This window comes from Euprymna scolopes, chromosome 14 (genome assembly GCF_053919585.1).
Source record: "Euprymna scolopes isolate OS-2025 chromosome 14, ASM5391958v1, whole genome shotgun sequence".
NCBI classification, from domain to species: domain Eukaryota; kingdom Metazoa; phylum Mollusca; class Cephalopoda; order Sepiida; family Sepiolidae; genus Euprymna; species Euprymna scolopes.
The window spans coordinates 20,739,307-20,757,558 of NC_136495.1; the positions used below are offsets into that span (position 1 = coordinate 20,739,307).

Below are 18,252 nucleotides of genomic sequence, written 5' to 3' on the forward strand. Positions count from 1 at the left end.
TATATTTTCTCCAGTGCTGTCTTCTGAAAATCAAACTTGACCTTGTGACTAATCTTCTGTAAATAATATAGACTTCAGTCCTTATAAGTAATCAAAGTTTTTACATTCTATTCATTTTCAATCCTCTCATAATATTCTTCATAAATCAATTCTCAATTCATCCATCCGCCTAACTCATATTCACGAGTAGCTTTTTATCTTGATATATAGCAATTCATTACCTTTTTTGTAAAACGATAGGATCGACAATTGTTCTTCAATTTTGATGGGTAGAAAAAATGCAGAAACAATAGTCAATCAAGGGGAAGTAACTCTTCTTGTTCTTACATTATTACATTGTGCACAAAGATTGGTTTGCGAAAAGCAAAAAGAATCTAAAAAAAATGAATAAAAATAATTATTCTGAATGTAAATGTTTGCATAAAATCTTTTTTTTTAACTCTTTCTTACATCAAACAAGGCATATTGCCACTTGAAATGTAAGGGGCTACTATTTGGAATCATTTCTAACAGGGGACTATGGGTAGTTGGGCAGCGAGATGTCTGTTCACATTACATTTAAACTTCTGCAGATTAGTACAGTCAGGGATGCAGGAAACAGAGGGAATTCTAGTCTAATAGTGTGAGGGAAGAAACTATTAGAGTAAAATGATTTCTGGCATTTCAGGACCTCAACAGTGAAGGGGTGGGATTTTGCTGCTTGTTGAGTTAGTCAAAAGTATATAGGTTGAGAAGGCACAAGTGCTATGAGTTCATCAGAGCACATTCCAATAAAGTACTTATAAAACAGACACAGGAATGCAATACTGTGGTGATGAGGCAGAGGTTGTAGCTTAGCCAACAGTGTGGGAGGTATTAGATTTGAGACTTCTTTTGGGACAAGATTGAGAGACAAGTAATAGATGCATCAGCCCAGATGTGGCAGCAACATTCCATGCATGGACGAATTGTAGTTTTGTAAAGATATAGGATACTCTTTGGTATGAGTAATTTTCTAGCACAGTAGAGGGAGCTCACTTTCTTAGCAGCAGTCTTGGCAATGTCCTCTATGTATTTGTTCCAATTAATGTTGCCTGTGAATGTTAAGCCTAGGAGTTTGGAAAGATGGGCTCTCAGATAAGCTGTCATTTGTTATGGCAATTGTTGGTTGATGTTTTTTGTAGTTGTTAAAGGAAAGAAGCTCAGTTTTAGGAGCATTAAATGTTACGAACTATTAATGTGTAAAAATGAAAATATAACAAAATAAAAATGAACAAATTTCATATTTATTTGTTTGAGAATTTAGAATCACCGAGTTTTTATACATTCCGCCCATCTCTCTCTTTCGAAGAATCTGTGAGCTTGTATGCCGGTAAGAACTTCACCACCCCATGTTTATCGACAACTCTTAGTACCGGGTTTGGATGGGTGTTGTTCATCGAACCGAGTGATGTGTAACTGAAATGGAGAAAACAAAAAAATAGAAATAAACAAGTAAAAATGTTGGTTGTCCAAAATTCTTTCTATATCAAAAACTAAAAATACATAAAAATGTTTATGATATACATACTCATGACAGAACAAAAATATCATATTCCAAAAATCATAAAAATTGATCAAGTAGTTTTTTATAAATAAAAAATCATTTCTTTTACGATTTTTAACGATTCATGGTAAATTGTAGCTATTACAATGCTGATTTTGATCTCTATTTTCAATGAAGTTAAAGGGGAGGTAACCTTGCATTCATTCAAGATGGTGGAGCGAAATATTTCATCCTTACTTCTTCATAAAATGTTATTTTCTTTGTAAAAAAAACTACTTGATCAATTTATATGATCTTTGGAATACGACATTTTCATTCTGTGACAGATATGCATCATAAAAATTTTTCTGCATTTTTATTTTTTAATGTAGTGGGAATCCTGAATAACCACTGCAAAAATAATAGCAGGACATACATTTTTTAATAATTTTCTATTTTATTCATTTTTTAATAGATTATTTGAAAAACTTTAGAACAGCGAATAATATTATAGGGTGTAAACGATAAATTGGCAGTAATTTCAATCCGCAATTTAGGTTTTTTAAAGCAGCATTATCAATCTGAAATATTAGTTGCTATATTCTTTAGAGTTTAATGTCCCAAATTATCCACCTAAAAATACTAAAAAAGTGTAGAATTGAACCATAGAATGATTATTGCTGAATTGTTCCGCACCGGGTATAAGACATGTGACATTATTAGAGACACCAGTTATGCTCCTAGGACTGTTTATCATTTTTTTTTTTTAATTACATTTTCACCCCAAACAAGGCACATTGCCACTTTGGTGTAGGGGGCTACTATCAGGGGCAGCAACTACTGGGGCACTATGTAGGGATTTGGGCAGCAAGATGTCGGTTCACGTTGCACTTGAACTTCTGCATGTCAGTACAGTTAGGGAAGCAGGAACCTGGAATGGAATTCCAGAGTCTAGCGGTTCTGGGGAATAAACTACTGGAGTAGAAAGATCTTTTACATCTAGGGATCTCTACTGTGTGGGGGTGGGATTTAGCTGCCTGTCGGGTTTGTCGAGGGTGTCTACGTCGTGGGGGCACAAGTGTCTGCAGTTCGTCAGAGCATTCACCATTAAAATACTTATAGAACAAGCAGAGGGATGCAACGTTTCATCGATGGGACAGAGGCTGAAGCTTAGATGCCAGTTCAGGGCCTATCAGATTGGCGACTCTCTTTTGAACCTTGTCTAGGAACGAGAGACTAGTAGCAGATGCACCAGCCCAAATGTGACAACAATACTCCATACATGGGCGAATGGTAGCCTTATAGAGGTACAGGATACTTTCAGGTGTCAGTAGTTTTCTAGCACGGTAGTGAGAGCCTACCTTTTTCACAGCGGCCCTGGCAATGTTTTCAATATAATTGTTCCAGCTCATGTTTCCTGTGAACGTTATGCCAAGCAGCTTGAAGTTTTGTAGTGAACTTAAGGGGAGGTAAAGACATGCAAAGGAAGAAGAACTATGATCCCAAGAAAGTAATGTTCATCCAGGTCTCTACACCTGCTCATGAGTCAAAAACAGTGCAGACCTTCATGAAGAGAGAGTTGCTGCTTTTTGTGCCCTCAAATATCTGGCCCTCTAGCTCACTAGATTTGAACCTCTGTGACTATTGGTTGTGGAGCGATGTTGAGACAGTCTCTAATGCTCTCCCACTCCCGTCCCATAACAGTGAGGCTTCCCTGAAGATCTGCATAAAGTGAGCATTTCACGTTATCAAGAAATAGTCAGTTGTTAAGACCTGTGGTGCTTTTACGGCTCGCATTCAGCAAGTTGTGGATGCAGAAGATGAATGCATAGAAAAAAATGTTTGTATTTAATAAAACAGTTAAATAAACACAAATCTTTTACGTTTCTTTTTTATCAAGGTTAAATTGCCAACTTATTTATTTACACCTTGTATATAATTTTTTTATTAAATAAAATTTTTTATAATTTATTAAAACGTTGTATATAATTTTTTTATTAAATAAAATCATTTTTAAATATTTTTTTACACCTTGTATATAATTTTTTTATTAAATAAAATCATTTTTAAATATTTTTTTACACCTTGTATATAATTTTTTTATAAAATAAAATCATTTTTAAATATTTTTTTACACCTTGTATATAATTTTTTTATTAAATAAAATCATTTTTAAATATTTTTTTACACCTTGTATATAATTTTTTTATTAAATAAAATCATTTTTAAATATTTTTTTACACCTTGTATATAATTTTTTTATTAAATAAAATCATTTTTAAATATTTTTTTACACCTGGTATATAATTTTTTTATTAAATAAAATCATTTTTAAATATTTTTTTACACCTTGTATATAATTTTTTTATTAAATAAAATAATTTTTAAATATTTTTTTACACCTTGTATATAATTTTTTTATTAAATAAAATAATTTTTAAATATTTTTTTACACCTTGTATATAATTTTTTATTAAATAAAATCATTTTTAAATATTTTTTTACATCTTGTATATAATTTTTTTTATTAAATAAAATCATTTTTAAATATTTTTTTACACCTTGTATATAATTTTTTATTAAATAAAATCATTTTTAAATATTTTTTTACACCTTGTATATAATTTTTTATTAAATAAAATCATTTTTAAATATTTTTTACACCTTGTATACAATTTTTTATTAAATAAAATCATTTTTAAATATTTTTTACACCTTGTATATAATTTTTTTATTAAATAAAATCATTTTTAAATATTTTTTACACCTTGTATATAATTTTTTATTAAATAAAATCATTTTTAAATATTTTTTACACCTTGTATATAATTTTTTATTAAATAAAATCATTTTTAAATATTTTTTTACACCTTGTATATAATTTTTTTATTAAATAAAATCATTTTTAAATAATTTTTTAATTTAAAATTATCAGCAACCATGCATACACATCTGATTCATATAGTACAACAACTGCCAACAGAATTCTTTGCTCTCTTCATAAAACACCTATTTCTTGTGATTAATACCTACTACCAACGGAATGAAGAAAAAGAAAGTTTTCTTTGAAAAAAGTGTATACAACCGAAAGTTTCCAAAAAAAAAAAAAATAATAATAATTTCAAAATTATTTTATTCATTTAATAAAAGAAAAATTCTATAATATTTGGTGAGGATATATTAGAATAGCCAACAAATACACAAAAAATAAATGTTACCAAAGGCAAGATAAATTACTTTTCTACTTTTGTGAGTTAACTTATTCAAGTGTTTTTACTTAAAAAAATAGAAGTAAGGTAAAGCAAAGTTCCTGTTCCACACATAAGCAATTTATGTATAAAATATGTATAAAATATGTATAATATATGTATAACGTTAGTTTTTAATTTTTCTTTGGGGGGCGGGGGGGGGTAGTTTCAAGGCCACACCTTAACTGATATATAGATATTATGAACATATATTTTTTAAAAAAAAAAAAACAACTTAAAAACTCACCCAAGATCATATAATGAACAATATGGCACACAGAGTGCACGCAAGAACATCCAGATGTCGTTGTATGACCAATCCAATAACGGATTGACCCTCATGTAAGGCGGCCATCCAGGATCAGTTTCTGTGAACGGCTTTAGGTGGTCTGAAAAGAAAGAAATTCATGTTATTCAAACTATACACTTCTCGTCTTAGATATTATTCTCAAAACATTGTTTTTAAATCTTTTTCATCTCAAACAAGCGATATTGTCACGTGAATGTAACAGGTTAACTATTTGGGATCATGTTTAACAGGAGGTTGTTGGGAGCTGAGCAGCAAGATAACTGTTCACAGTACATTTAAACTTCTGCAGGTTAGTACAGTCAGGGTGCAAATTCCAAAGTTTAGCAGTGCAAGAAAAAAAATTTTCAGAGCAAAAGGATGTCTGGCATCTAAGGACATCAACAGTGAAGGGATGGGATTTTGCTGCTTGTCGAGTTAGTCAGTGAGACACAAGTGCTATGAGTTCATTGGGTCCCATTCCATTAAAGTACTTGTAAAACAGGCACAAGGATGCAACACTACATTAATGGGACAGAGCTTGGAAGATGATCAACAGTGCGGGACCTATAAGATTTAAGACTCTGCTTTAGATCCTGCATAAGATGAATAGTCTAGTGGTTGATGCATCAGCCCAGATGTGGCAACAATACTTCATGCAGGTTGAATGGTGGCTTTATAAGAATATAAGATGCTCTCTGGTGAAAGTAATTTTCTAGCACGGTTTTAGCTAATGTAACCTCCAACCTTCTTCAGGTATACTTTTTTGAACTGAGGAATTTTTAATGACAAACACGGGAATCTGTATGGAATTTCAAACAGAACCCTTCATCCATGTAGGTAGATTTTTCTCATTGAGTCAGCCATAACTAGGTAGAAGTTATAAGTAAGTATTTTTTAAATTTTATTGATCCCCTGACAAAAGGAGGGTGCACCTGTAAATTCACCCTTGTCCGTTCATTTGTTTGTCTGTCCACACTTTTCTCAATAACTACGCCTTGGAATTTTTTTAAATTTTGCATAAACATTAAACATGATATGAGTAAAAAAGTAATAGAACGGATTTTCCAGGAAAACTCTGGTTGCCACCCTAGGGGTGCCTTTCGGGTTAAAATGGTTAAAATTGGCACGTTTGTGCTTATTAAAAAAAATTGATGCTTTGGATTTTTATAAAACTTTCTGAAAAGTTGTAACCAACTGATTTCTATATAATTTTGTTTGTCAATACTTCGCGATAACTCTTGGGTGTGCCCCAGGGGCTCTTTTAGGGCAAATAAAAACACTCCATTTTTGGGACTATTTAACCATATTTGTCCAAAATTTTCTGTGTATGTCTATTTAGCAATTTTACATGGTGCTGAACTCAAATTTAAATATGTTAAGGCCTTGGGGACTTTTGGGGCTAAATGGGGGGGGGGGCAAATGATGAACTTAGTCATTTCTTTTTTGCATGGTGCATATGTTAAGGCCTAAAACTGCACCATTTGTTCATTTTCACAGGGATTTGATGTGTACTGGGGACTTTTGGGGCTAAATGGGGGGGGTGTAAAATGCTGAACTTAGTCATTTTTTTATGCCTCGTTCACTGTGCACTCACGGGGGACCATGCATGCTTCACTTGTTCTTAGTTAATATTGCCAGTAGTGAGGATTGAACCTTCAATCTTCAAATTACTGTAACTTCAAACTGATTATTACAAAACACATTTATTTACTGTATCATGTATTCATACTGTTTTTTGGGGAAAAGTGAAACTTACAGATTCTAATGATTACACATGTGTTTTTCAGTTTAAAAAAAAAACTTTAAAAGAACACAAGAGAATTTATAACATTTGGAAGAGAGAACTTGAATGCCTACTAGATACTATCTTCGAGTGTCTAATGTCTCTCTGTGTACAGGAGTTTGTCAACTACAAGTAAATACTGACTAAATATTCAAAATCACAGTATTCACGGCCCAAATAAGATCTCCTCCATATGGCTAACCAACACTGGCTTTTATGAGGAATGGTGCACCTTCTCTAACTGATGTGGCCTCAAATAACAGCATGAAGTTGGATATTCCACCAAAAAAAAGAGGAATTCTTGTTCTGGAATCCAATAAAACCAAGTAACCACAACATATTTAAGATCTTATCCAGCCTTGACAGAGTTCAAAATAGACTTCATAGACTAGTAGAGATGCCCTTTTCTCTTCACTGCAACCTCTTTTCTACAGAAGAGACATTGCGAGCTTGTCTCTGCTTTATCATTATTTTCATGGCAAGTGCTCGTCTGAGCTCCAATCTATGTACCCTCCTCACCAAACTTTCATGAAAAACACTTGTCTATCTGAAACCACTATCAATAATTTACCCCACTCTTTATCTGTGCCTAAACCTAAATAGAGATTCTATGAACAAAGTTCCTTTCTTAAAATTGCACGCCTGTGGAACTCTGTTCCATTTGCCTGCTTTCCAGCTGACTACAGTTTGATCGTCTTCAAGTCCAACATAAACAAATTCTTGATGAGCTGTCCCCTCAAGTAATCCAATTTACCAAATTTCCACTACTAATGATTACTATGATATTATCCCATTGCAATCATTAACTCTTATCCTTGAGTGGCCTCCGGGCCTTCATAAGTGGTGTAAAAAAAAAAATGGTCAATTGGGACGGGGAAAATAATGTTCTCAATTTCTTTACTGACTCAGTATTTGAGTAGTTGAGGAGAACTTTAATGGATATTTGAATATCTATGAATCTCTATCTTGAATGATCAAGTGTTATCTCCCTTTGATTTCTGAGAACTTCAAATGAAGTAAAATGAAACAAAAATTGGAAGACTATTGGTATTTTTTTTACTATTGCATTCAACAGCTCAACTCAAACATAAGGGTTAATGCGACAGAATTTATTTTCTTTTTCTTTTTCTTTCTTACTTTGCTTCACCCCAAACAAAGCACATTATGACTAAGGGACTACTGAGAATTAGATCCCGGATTTACAGGGGGCACCTTAAGTGAGGAATTGTGTAGCAAGATGTTTTGTTTACATTACATTTACTTTTCTGCAAATTAGAACATGCAGTCGGGGAAACAGGGAGCAGAGAGGGATTTCCAAAGGCTGTCAGCTGAAGGAAAGAAGCTATTAGAGTAGAGAGCTCTATGGCATCGTGGTACCTCCAGAATGAATGAATGGGATTTAACTGATTGCAGGGTTGGTCGGCTGTACTTCCATCAATGGAGCACCAGAGCAGCAAGTTCGTCAGAGCACATTCAACTGAAGTACTTTTGAAACAAGCACAGTGATGCAACACTGCTGCAATGGCGCAGGGGATGAAGCTTGGTGGACAGTGCAGAAGCTATTAAATTAGAGACTCTCTTTGGATTCTGTCTACGATGGAGAGATTAGTGGCTGGTGCAAATATTGTGACAATATTTATTGAATAGGTGAATGGTGGATTTGTAGCGATATGGAATACTGACAGACATGAGAATTTTTCTAGCTCAGTAGAGGGAGCCTACGTTCTTTGCAGCAACACTGACAGTGTTTCTATACATTTGCTTCCACCTGTGAATACTGTTGAATGTTAAGCCAAGAAGTTTAAATAATGGAGTCTCAGGTAAGGGTATTGTTAGCCATAGCAATCGGTGGTATAAAAAGATTTCTTATAATTGCTAAAGGAAAGGAGCTTTGTCTTAGTAGCATTAAAAGTCACCATCCATTTATGTCCCTATTCAACTACTGACTGGGGGTTATTTTTTAAGGATTCAATCATTGCTGTATATACATGTGTGTTCGTTTTATCCACATGTGAAAAATAGTGTGATGTTATCAGCAAATATACCCATCTCAGACACAATTTCATCAGGGAGACCATTTATAAAAATCAGGAATAATAAAGGTCCAAGGATCGATCCCTGGCTTAGACCCACATTAATGTCATGTCGTTTGGATGTACAGCCATCAAAGATAACCTGGATCTTTCTTTTGGCTAGGATTTGATTATATTGAATATTAATATTACCATACAAAGATTTTGATGCGAAAACTTTTATGCCAGACTTTTTGAAAGGCTTTAGATATATAAAACGTTAACGCCATAGCTTTACTTGCATTGTGATTGTCAGTTTGGTAAAGAAGTGTCTTTGGTCAATGTGCCCCATTACGCCAACTGAAGACACCTTAACATTTTCTAAAAAAAATTATGCTTTTTATAGGTTTTTGGGTATGCTGAAAACTAATATCACGGGGAAAATTAGTGCAGACAAATAGTTTTGGAGATATAAATACCTGTATTATGCAATGAAATTTCTAGTAGTTTGAATTGGCCGCCATCTTTTTTGTTTCAATGAAATGGTTCAGTGAGCAAGCATAGACGAACTGTGAAGTTAAGTCTACAAAATGCAAATGTTTATTCAACGTCATTTCTAGCTAATAACACCCAAAACAATACTTTCAAGAATTCAAATTCAAGAAAATTCGGTCAGTGTGCACTGGTTGTCCAACCTGTTTGTTCCGGAAGCCATTCTTAACATGGAGAGGCTGAAAATAAGAAAATGCCTTTCAGAATAAACATCCCCAACCTCCTTATGTTAAGAACAGCTTTTGAAATAAACACCCTCAACCTCCCCATGTCAAGAACGGCTTTTAGAATTGTGCTGAAAAAACTGAGAGTTTGCCGCTTTCATATGCTGCTTGTTTAAACATGGCCGCCAGTGATTTACATTGCAAAATGCAGGTATTCATAATCCGAAAATTATTTGTCTGCACTAATTTTCCCTGTGATATTCCTTTTCAGGATACCCGAAAACCTATAAAAGTTGTTGATTTATCGAAAAATGTTGAGGCATCTTCAGTTGGCATTGACCGTGTCTTTAAAAGTCTGACGCTCTGTCAACTGATGTATGTAAGCTGAAGAAATTATTGCCTACCGAAAGATGAAGAACACTATGAGAGTCCTAACATTGATCTATGGTATGAACTGATTTTTACTGATGGGATAAGAATTTGTTGAAGTTGAAGATGATGAAGTTGAAATCAGCAGGGAAGTAACCTTGCCGTAATGTGTTCCACGGTCTGGAAGCACTAGCAAACAAGCTCTCTCAATAGAAATTCTGTCTGACACCAGATGCCTGGAGAAGGAAAGGAAAGATCTTTTTTTGTTGTAGAAGAAAAACGGATTCTTGCTGCAAATGTTGAGGAACCAAAGATTTGTGCTCAATCAAGCATCTTCCATAAAAATAGCGATAGAGTAAAGAGAGACTAGCAACATCGATTCCGTAAGAAACGGGGATGAGAGAAATGAAATGACCTGTTCCTTTAAGAAATTTGGGATTTCTATTTTATTTCATTCTTATATTTTTCTTTCAAAGTCAACACATAATTTCATCATTATTGACCGTTTATTTTGTTTTTTATTCACTCCAAACAAGGCACATTACCACTATGACACAAGGGGCTACTTTGATTAGGGGCTAGATTTATTGAAAGCATCCTATTGTTCACATTACATTTACATTTCTGCATGTTGGTATAGTCAGGGAAATAGAAAGCAGAGAAAGAATTTCAAAAGTAGACGGTTCGCTCAAAGAAACTATAAGAGTAGAATGTTTTCTGATAACTGATGACCTTTACAGTGAAGAGGTGGAATTTTTCTGCTAGTCGGGTTGGTAGGTGGTAATTACATTGACTGGTGGGTATAAGTGCAATATGCAGCAAGTTCGCCGGAGCACATTCCATGGAAGTACTTGTAAAACAATCATGGTGATGCAACATTGCATGATGGGATAGAAACTAGAACTTGGTAAATAGCTCAAGACATATTAGGTTAGAGACTCTTTTTTGTCCAAGAGAGAGAGACTAGTGGCTGGAGCACCAGCTCAGGTGTGGCAATGATACTTGATGCATGCATGGATGGTTGCTTGTGGTGAAAATTAAAAATCTGGATTGGACAAGCGTATTAAAAAAAAAAAAAAAAAAAAAAAACATTTCAGTACCAGCATATGGATCGGTGATTCGAGTCCCCATTAAAACAGCTTTCACTTCTGGATATTGGATTTTTAGTTCTCCAAGCGCATCTTTGATTTTGCCATCAAAGTTCAACATCTTTAAATGGTAACTGTAGAAAGAATTTCAAAATGGTATACAGAGTTAAAAAATAGCACAAATAATTTTTAAAAGGTATAAAGAATTTTAAGATGATAAAAGAATTTAAACATGGTTAAAGAAGAGAAATTTAAGATTGTTCAATTTCATAAAAACCAAATCAACATTTAATCTGTTCAGATTAAATCTGGCCAGTATGGAGAGATGTATGCAGAACAGGAGACGTTGATGGTATGATCATATTGAAAGAATGGATGAGAGTTCTTAAATTACTAGAATATTGAGATATCTTCAGATGGATAAGAAATAGTTAAAAATGAAACACCTATAATGTATTTGCACATAACATGTTTAGTCGAATTACACCTGCCAAGTTCCAATTTTTTTTAATTTTGACCCATTAACAGCTATTTTTACCGGCTAAAAACCCATAAAACAACAGTGCAAAAATAATGTAATCATTTGGCTCATCTTGCACCACTCTACGATCTTATGATTTGGAGGAGATGCACTTTGAAAAAAACAATGGAGACAGACACACACAGACATAGTGAGTTTTATAATTTAGATTAATGGTTCTCATATGGTGTTAAATATTAAGTCTGTTTAGTAGTTGATCATCACCCATCATATGCACTGTTTCTCTGTCTATAAGTTTTACTTTGTCCCATAAGGACAGGTGGTTTCCCTTTTCCTTTCATATGTGATCAGTCATACCCGATTTTTCAATCTCTCTACATACGAGAATTACGGCTTTTGGATGTTTTTCTAACCGTACTTTTAGTGGACGACATGTTTCACCTTTGTATAGTTTTACACATTTACACAAAATCTCATACGCATAATTCTTAATCATGATTCTTTCCGTTGATGGTTTGACTCACACAAGATGTTTCCAAAAAGTCGAGTTGCTCCTAAATATTGTCCTGATGTTGGTTGGTCCATTCCTTTGTGGAGTTACAACTGATATTTGAAAAAATTATATGCATGCCAATTTTTTTTTAATTTTATGCTTTTTTTGTTTTTTTGTTTTTTTTTTATATGGAGGTCACCACTTATCAAGGCCCGGAAGCCGCTCGGGGATAAGGGTTATTGCGTGTACAGGACATGCTTAGAATATTTTAATTGTGTTTCAATAAAAAAAAATTTGAATCCATTGAATTTGAATTGTACAAACTTATTTTCATTAAGCATTTTAATTTATGACACAAGGCCATTTTAAAAAAATAAATTCTAAAACTATGTTTCAAGCAAACTACAACATCCATTTCATTAAAAGTGATGTAATAGCGATATAAAGATTCGTTAATAAAGTTTAAAATGAAAATTCCTATGTTTATTAAGCATAACTGCATGTTATTATTTTATTTAGGTCATGATCTTCAGTGCTCAGAAAGGGAGATAATTTACACAATGCAACATTTTTTTAATGTTAAAAAACAATAATGTAACACAAACAATATTAACAAACAAAAACTCAAGAAAGAATATTAATATTATTCTCGAATGGAACTTAAACCTTCATATTGATAAATGCTGCCATATTGCAGTAGGTTCTCTTTCCGACTCAACTTTTATTTTCAGGGATGACATTGCTTTGCTCAAGGAGTTGAACGAGACAAAAGATCTTGGCGTTCTAGTCAACTCATCCTTCAAGCCATCTAACATTGCATTCAGGCTGCTAACAAAGCAAGGAGCATTCTATTTCTCATAAGACAATCTTTCTGCAAACTCACTCTTGAAATATTTCTCCCTCTTTATGTCTACCTTGCCAGTTAGAGTATGATGTTCAGGCCTCCAGCATCTGGAGAGAGTTAAAAAGCTGGCTACTTCAATTGGTCTATTAGACTTGTCCTATAAAAGCTAACTTAAAAAGCTCTGATAATTATGTGGTAATTTCATTTTGGGCCTACAATATCCTTAATGGGCATTATGATATATTTCAGGATCTATTATTGACTCTTGCACTAGAAAAAATCTATGCAGACACTACAAGAAACTAATTCACTGGTAATTTTGACTGAACTGAAAGAAAGCCACTTTTTCAATCAGGATCCCTAGACGTTGGAATAGACTTCTAAGTGAGGTAATAAATGTACAAACAATGCAACAATTTCAGATGAATTTGTATCCTTTTCTGTGTAAATTTCTGCTATCCTTTACCTACATCGCATTTGAAACACAATTAATGAATAAAACTGAATACAAAGAATGTAGAGAAATAATTGTGAGAAAATAAACACGAGTTATTTCCCTTACTTTGTCAGAATTTAACAACATGAACGAAATTATTATTTGATTAAAATCTTTTGTGTGTATATTAGCGACGTCAGCTGGTTTTATTCTACATCGTATTCATCTACATCATATTCATTACTTCATCGATTTATAATCGATAAGTGACAAACAAAGATCTCAGCCCACTTATAAATATAGACTAGTATGGTAACCCGGCATTGCCCTTGGGACACATGAACAAAAAGTAAAAGAGTTAAGAAGCATGTATAACATCTTTGTATTAAAACTTCCTTTCTATCTATTCCCTTCCTCATCCTCTCATCTCCATCTTTACTTACCTCATCTTTCTTTTTTTTTCCTTACACCCCTTACCCCCACTCCTCTCTTTCTCTATCTTTTTTTTTTTATTACTATTTTTTTTTTTACACAGTGGTCACCACTTATCAAGGCCCGGAAGCCACTCAGGGATAAGGGTTATTGCAAGTATATTACATTAGTGTGGAGATTTGATGAAGTGTTTACTTAAGGGGGCGGTTCATTAGGAATTTGTTAACATTGGACTTGAACACATCCAAGTTGTATTCAGGTGGGAAGCAGGCAGACAGAACAGAGTTCCACAGGCGTGCAGTTCTAAGAAAGAAGCTTTGTTCATGGAATCCACGTTTTGATTTAGGCACAGATAAAGAGTGGGGGAAATTTTTCATAGTGGATTCAGCTAAACGGGTGTTTTTCGTGAAAGATTGGCGAGGGGGGACCAGGGATTGGAGTTCAGACGAGCATCTGCCATGGAAATAACGATAAAACAAGGATATGCTCGCAACGCCTCTTCTGTGGGAGAGAGGTTGCAGGGTAGAGAAAAGGGCATCCCCAACTAAGCCACGAAGTCTATTTTGTACTCTGTCAAGGCATGATAGGCTGTTTTTTAGCAGCTCCTGCCCAGATATGGCAGCAGTACTCCATCCTTGGACGTACTTGGCTTTTATATAGATATCATTGCCTTTCTCACTTTCTCTGACAACTGGAATAAAATCCTTGATAAATTACTATATATTAACATTAAAAAATTATTCTAAATGTCAACCCCCTCCCCTGATTATTCCTGTGTTTGTTAACCCCCAAAAGAATGGATATTTTTTAAATGTGCCAATATCTTGTCTAAAACAATGCTGATAAAGAATATATCAGCTTTGTGAGTGTGTCTTGTGTAGTTTTCCATTTTCAGCTGGACATACAGACAGACAACTTTCTTTTATATAATAGATGAATGAAACATAAAGGTGCTTCTATAGTATTGGTCAAAATTGAAATCGGATTTCAAGTAAAAACACTAAAATTAGACAAAATAAGTAGATGACCTACAACTTTTAATTAAAAATAAACATTGATGTCGTATTTTCTTGATCTACCATTGATAAAAGCAGAAGTACCGGAAGTTGCTGTAAAGAAGGTGAGATAAATTATTTTTTCATTTAAGCAAGTAAAAATCAATGAAGTAATACGATAAAACTGCAATTCACAATAAAATTGATTTTTACTTTAATTTTTTATTCAATCATTTTTTCTAAATTTTAGGTGAAAATACTTATTTCAGCATGACAAGTAAGCACATCAAATTGTTTTTTACTTGAAATTTTCAATTGTGACTAATATTATAGAAGCACCAACATGAAAATAGATTGAAAATAGTTTACAATTTGCATAAAAATAGTTTTCACAAACAACTTACTTTTCCTTTGAAATTTGAATAAATTTTTCAACTTCTGGGAAATTCATTTTGCTTCGGATGTACAAGGATTGAAGACGATCCATGTTTTCTGGATAGCGTCTATACGAAAAAAAAGAACAGAAAGAAAAAATATATTTTATAAACATCTGCCTTGTGTAAATCCACACTTTACCATCATTTTCAAAGTGAAATATTTAAACGTATACCATATTTGAAGCTTAGCCAAAATTACCCTGAACCCACTTGACTAGTTTTTAAATCTCATCATTTCATTGTAGAGGTCCCTAGATGTCGGAAGATTTTCTACGCAATAGCTCCTGTCCTCTAAATGTTTACCTTTGGAATTCCTTTCCTGATCTCCTTTTCCCCTAACAAAACCAACTTGCAGAAATTTAAATATAATATTAACAAACATCTTTTGCCCAACTCCCCACTCAGACTGGCCTTATAAATCTAACCTATACTATTCTTATGTTTCAGTGGAAATATGCCTTGTTTGGAATAAATAAAGCAATTAAAAAAAATAATTAAAATTTTAAAATTTAATTTAAAAACAAGTTAACTTCTGTCCTCGCTATAGACTCCTTTAATAAAAAAAAAAAAAATGAAAGAAGAAAAAAAATGGTTTTGTTAAGGAGACAGGGAACAGGAAGTGAATTCCTAACACACAATGGTTGCACATCTTTGAACACTTTCCATAAGTTTTGGAAACATTTTTCAAAAACAGAATTGCTGAAACAAATTACTGGAATAAACTGCATCTTTTTTTTTTTACTCATATTTACCCCCAAAACAAACTGCAACTGAGACATAAAGGTTTACTGTGAATTAGAGACCATAGGGACACTCTAAGTAGGGAGTTGAGCAGCAAGATGTCTGTTCACATTACATTTAAATTTCTGCATGTCAGTATAGTCAGGGAAGCAGGAAACAGGAAGGGAATTCCAAAGTCTAACAGTCGAGGGAAGAAACTACTGAAGTAGAAGACTCTCTAGCATCGGGGTACCTGTACAGTGAAGGTGTGGGATTTTGCTGCATGTTAAGTTAGTCAAGGGGTATTTAGCCAAGGGGGCACCACTGTTACGAATTCATCAGAGTACATTTCATTAAAGTTCTTGTAAAACAAGCACAGTAATGTAACATTACAGTGATGGCACAGAGGTTGGAGATTGGTTGACAGCGTGGGAACTAATAGATTGAAGACTCTTTTCCAGACCCGGTTTAATAGAAAGAGACTAGTGGTTGATGTACTGACCAATATACGGCAACAATTCTTCATGCATGAGCAAATGATGGCTTTTAAAAGACTTCCAGGTGTGAATATTTTTCTAGCACAGTAAAGAAGGAATCCATTTTCTTTGCAGCAGCCTTAGCAATGTCTTGTATGTATTTGTTCCAATTCATGTTTCCTGTGAATGTTAGGCTGAGGAGTTTGAATGATGAACTCTCAGCTAGAGTGTTATTGTCCATGGCGATTGATGGTGTGAAAAAGTTCTTTGTAATTGTTGAAGGAAAAGATCCAGATGTAAAAATTTGTTAAAACTGATCCTTTTTACATTATTATTATTATTATTATTATTATCATCATCATCATTATTATTATTATCATTATTATTATTATCATTATTATTACTATGTGCAAAAACCGAGGTCGCTTTACATCTTAATCTCATGATATTCTTTCAAACCGGTAATAATCAAGATAAACACGTTGGTATAATTAACAAAAAAATGTTTTAACAAAAGAATGTTACAGAAGTACACGTCATGATCCTGGGGCCATAACTGCCACAAATCATAGTATTTACTTTCTTTCCTATCGCAGAAAGATGTGACACAAGGTCAGGAAGGCGGGGAAAGTCAAACCAGCAATCCTAAATGATGAGCACTCTGACCTTTTTAAAAAATACCTAAGCAGCACCATCAGTATTCTCCAGTTGGGGTACCTCAGGCAGTATAGAATAAACTTACTTCACCCCAAAACGGAAAGCAAGGCCTGGGAGGGTGGACCTCACAGAACAACCTAGAACGAATGCCTCAACCGACCAGATAAAAGGTTACCGAAATGACCTACTTGCTGCTGGATTAATTGCCGAGGTTGAAATCTTGACTGACATGTGTCTGTGAACAGTGCAAATCGATACAGTAACGTTCGGATGTACTTGTATTTATTGTCTCTGGGTAAGTCTATTTATTCCTGATATGGGTAGGTCAGCTTACTCAATAACATTTCTTTTAGATGTGTCCAATCGTCCAAAATATGAGACTGTTTATTTGCCATGTTTCAGTTTGTAAAGATTTGTTTTTGTCCTTTAAAACGTTTCCATAATATCCAGATTAACCAACATCTCGAAAGTAGTTTAAGATACGTGAGTATATGCAAGAATGTCTGCTATGTTTTTATGTTGACATAAGAACATGAATTTTTGTAGGAATGATTCTGTATCTATGGAGATCATTCTTATTATGAGCTAATAACTGATGTGCTTTTTTTATGGAAATCACTCGAGACAAGATATGAAGCCACTTGATGAAAGAGCTAACAAGAACAAAAGATAATTATCACAAAGATGATGACACTTCATTTTAGTCTTAAAAAGACCAAGGCTATGAGGAGGTAAACAGTCAGCAGATAGAGAGTTCCACACGCCTGCAATTCTTGAAAAGCTATTGGAATAAGAAGCTGTATTATAATGAGGTATTAAAACAGTGACTTGATGGAGACCATTAGGCCAATGAGTCAAACGAACTGGAACAAATGAAGCAGGAAATAGCTCACACAATCCTGAAGAACATATGTCATAATAGTATTCATAGAAAAAAGTGAGATTACCAACATCACACCTGTGAAACTGGCAACGTCACATCTTCTGAGCGTGAAAAAAATGCTTCCAAAAATCATGCAAGCTGTTTCCTAACCTTTTAGGCAAGTTCACATGTGTTATGCAAAAAAGATACTCAGGTTGGTTGGTTTGTGGAGAAGGAGATAATGAATTTAAGTGAATTAAACAGTTTTTTTTTTACTCACTTTTTGACGACAGCCCAGAATAAATGCAAAAGTGCCGTGCAATCTTTGCCGCCATTGAAACCAATGGCAATTTCAGGCAGGCTGAAAAAAAAAAACCCAGAAATATCATAACTTATCAATCAATTAAGAT

At 33.8% G+C, this 18,252-nt stretch overlaps 1 protein-coding gene across 1 annotated transcript in view; it reads right to left on the reverse strand.

Moving 5' to 3' along the window:
- Positions 1–1,243: 1,243 nt before the first annotated feature.
- LOC145292890 (bifunctional FAD diphosphatase/FAD synthase-like) overlaps positions 1,244–18,252 on the reverse strand; it is a 117,430-nt gene continuing 100,421 nt past the window's right edge. Inside the window, exons 9-13 of the mRNA XM_080139026.1 lie at positions 18,123–18,203; positions 15,095–15,193; positions 11,022–11,143; positions 5,000–5,141; positions 1,244–1,437 (exon numbers count right to left, since the gene is read on the reverse strand). Coding sequence (XP_079995152.1) covers positions 1,299–1,437; positions 5,000–5,141; positions 11,022–11,143; positions 15,095–15,193; positions 18,123–18,203 — 583 coding nt within the window. The 3' untranslated portion in view covers positions 1,244–1,298. The remainder of the gene's footprint in view (positions 1,438–4,999; positions 5,142–11,021; positions 11,144–15,094; positions 15,194–18,122; positions 18,204–18,252) is intronic.